The 2,074-nt window shown below is 33.5% G+C and overlaps 1 protein-coding gene across 1 annotated transcript; it reads right to left on the bottom strand.

Annotated features, from left to right (window-relative positions):
• Nucleotides 1-763: 763 nt before the first annotated feature.
• Nucleotides 764-1,750, bottom strand: LOC101248177 (uncharacterized). Its single transcript, XM_004252371.1, has one exon. It carries the CDS (start codon nt 1,748-1,750, stop codon nt 764-766), a length of 987 nt encoding a protein of 328 aa, XP_004252419.1.
• Nucleotides 1,751-2,074: the final 324 nt, after the last annotated feature.

The following is a 2,074-nucleotide window of genomic DNA, read 5'->3' on the forward strand; positions in this document are numbered from 1 at the left end:
CCATGTGAATTCTCAATGATTTTATGCATCATATTAAATACGGGATGGCCCAACCGGTCATGCCAAATGATAAAATCATTAAAATTAGTAAACCTTTTGTTTACTACAGCATGTGATTCAACTGTACTTATACTTGTATAGTACAACCCAGAAGAAAATGCAGATAATTTTTCATGCACAATTTTCTTCTCTACATTAATTGTAGTAATGTAAAGGTATTCAACCTTTCCATCATTAGCGGTCTCAATATGATAGTCATTTTGGCGAATAACTTTGAAACTTAATAAGTTTCTTTGAGACTTACTACAATATAATGCATTATCAATGCTTAATATTGTCCCTTCAAGTAGTAATAAGGTCGCTCTTCCAGAGCCGTCAATTAATTTTGTACTATATGATATTATGTTGACATATGCCATTTTCATAACCAAATTAGAAAAGTATTTCTTTTCTTTTAATATTGTATGCGTTGTAGCACTATCAAGAAGGCATACATCTCCATTACTCATCTTGAATCCAACTGACAACTGGGGATTTCTATTAATTTTCATTAAAATAAAATACATCAAAAGAAGGAAGAAACAAAATTAACAACCGAAATTTAAATACTTCAACATGAATAACATAATAATTAAAAATACATAAGTAAAATATTAACAAATTTCATTCCCCAGCTAAAAGATCAAACATTAGTTTTGATCTCCAAAGAAGTCATCAACTTCCATATGAGTAATGTCACCAAGACCATCAAAAACATCATCCTTTAAAGCCAAATTTGCTTCAACATCTTTATATATTTCTGAGATGTTCCCGGCTTATCACCATCTTTAAGAGTCATATGTGACTCAGCTCGAGCATTGGAAGAGGAAGCGCCACTTTTATTTCCTTTCTTTTTAAAGGAATTTTGATAGAGCCTTACAAAATGTTCATGTGTGCGACATTCATTCTTCCAACGACCTTTCATGCCACAACGACAACAATTACTTTTTGAGGGGTTATTTTGAGAACTCATGTTGTTCTCCTTTTTATTATGACCACCACCTTGACGACGATTAGTGTATCGTCTTTTATCTTTGTCACGTCCCCGTGCATTATTATATCCCCGATGATCATCTCTTTTTACTTCAGATTGATCACGTGCTTCCACCACATTTCCCTCCGGTAATGGAGCAGCTCCAGTGGGACGAGCTTCATGATTTTTCATTAAAAGAGCATTATGTTGCTCAGCCACCAAAAGACATGAGATTAGTTTAGAATATTTCTGAAAAAACGTTTCACGATATTGCTGCTGCAATATCACATTCGAGGCATGAAAAGTAGTAAGTGTTTTTTCCAACATATCCTCATCTTTTATAGTCTCCCTACATAATTTCAACTGGGAGGTTATCTTGAATACAATAGAGTTGTATTCAATTACGGTCTTAAAATCTTGAAACCGCAAATGCATCCACTCATAACGAGCTCTTGGCAACACTGTTGCCTTTAGGTGGTGATATCTCCCCTTTAAATCAGTCCACAATTCAAGTGGATCTTTCACCGTCAGATATTCAATCTTTAGGCCCTCATCAAGATGATCACGAAGGAAAATCATAGCCTTCGCCTTATCTTGACTCGATGCTTCATTTCCCTGAGTAATAGTGGAATCAAGACATTTAGCAGCCAAGTGAATCTCAGCTTCGAGTACCCATGAAAGATAATTCTTTCCAGAAATATCTAATGCCACAAACTCAAGTTTTGATAAATTCGACATAATGAAAATTATGAGAGGATATGTGAATTAAATAAAAATATTTATATAGTACCTTTGTAAGTAGCAGTTTCGTGCTGATAACATATTGTAAAGAAAGCTCAGAATATAAGATGAAAAAGACAAGAAGTATAAGATAGAGGAGATAATTTTCCTATTCAAGTATATCATACAATGGTGAATGATATCTCTATTTATAGTGTTGAGATATCATAGTCAAAGGTCACCTTGAAATTTTACATAGTTATCATCAAGGTTCATATCACCTTGATATCTTATCACATTGGAAACACTAATATATGAATCCAATTAATTGTTGGATAACTC

Source organism: Solanum lycopersicum, chromosome 12 (assembly GCF_036512215.1).
Source record: "Solanum lycopersicum chromosome 12, SLM_r2.1".
Lineage (NCBI taxonomy): Eukaryota > Viridiplantae > Streptophyta > Magnoliopsida > Solanales > Solanaceae > Solanum > Solanum lycopersicum.

Coding starts and splice junctions, on each gene's coding strand:
- LOC101248177 (XM_004252371.1), bottom strand. CDS start 1,750: ATGTCGAATTTATCAAAACTTGAGTTTGTGGCATTAGATATTTCTGGA.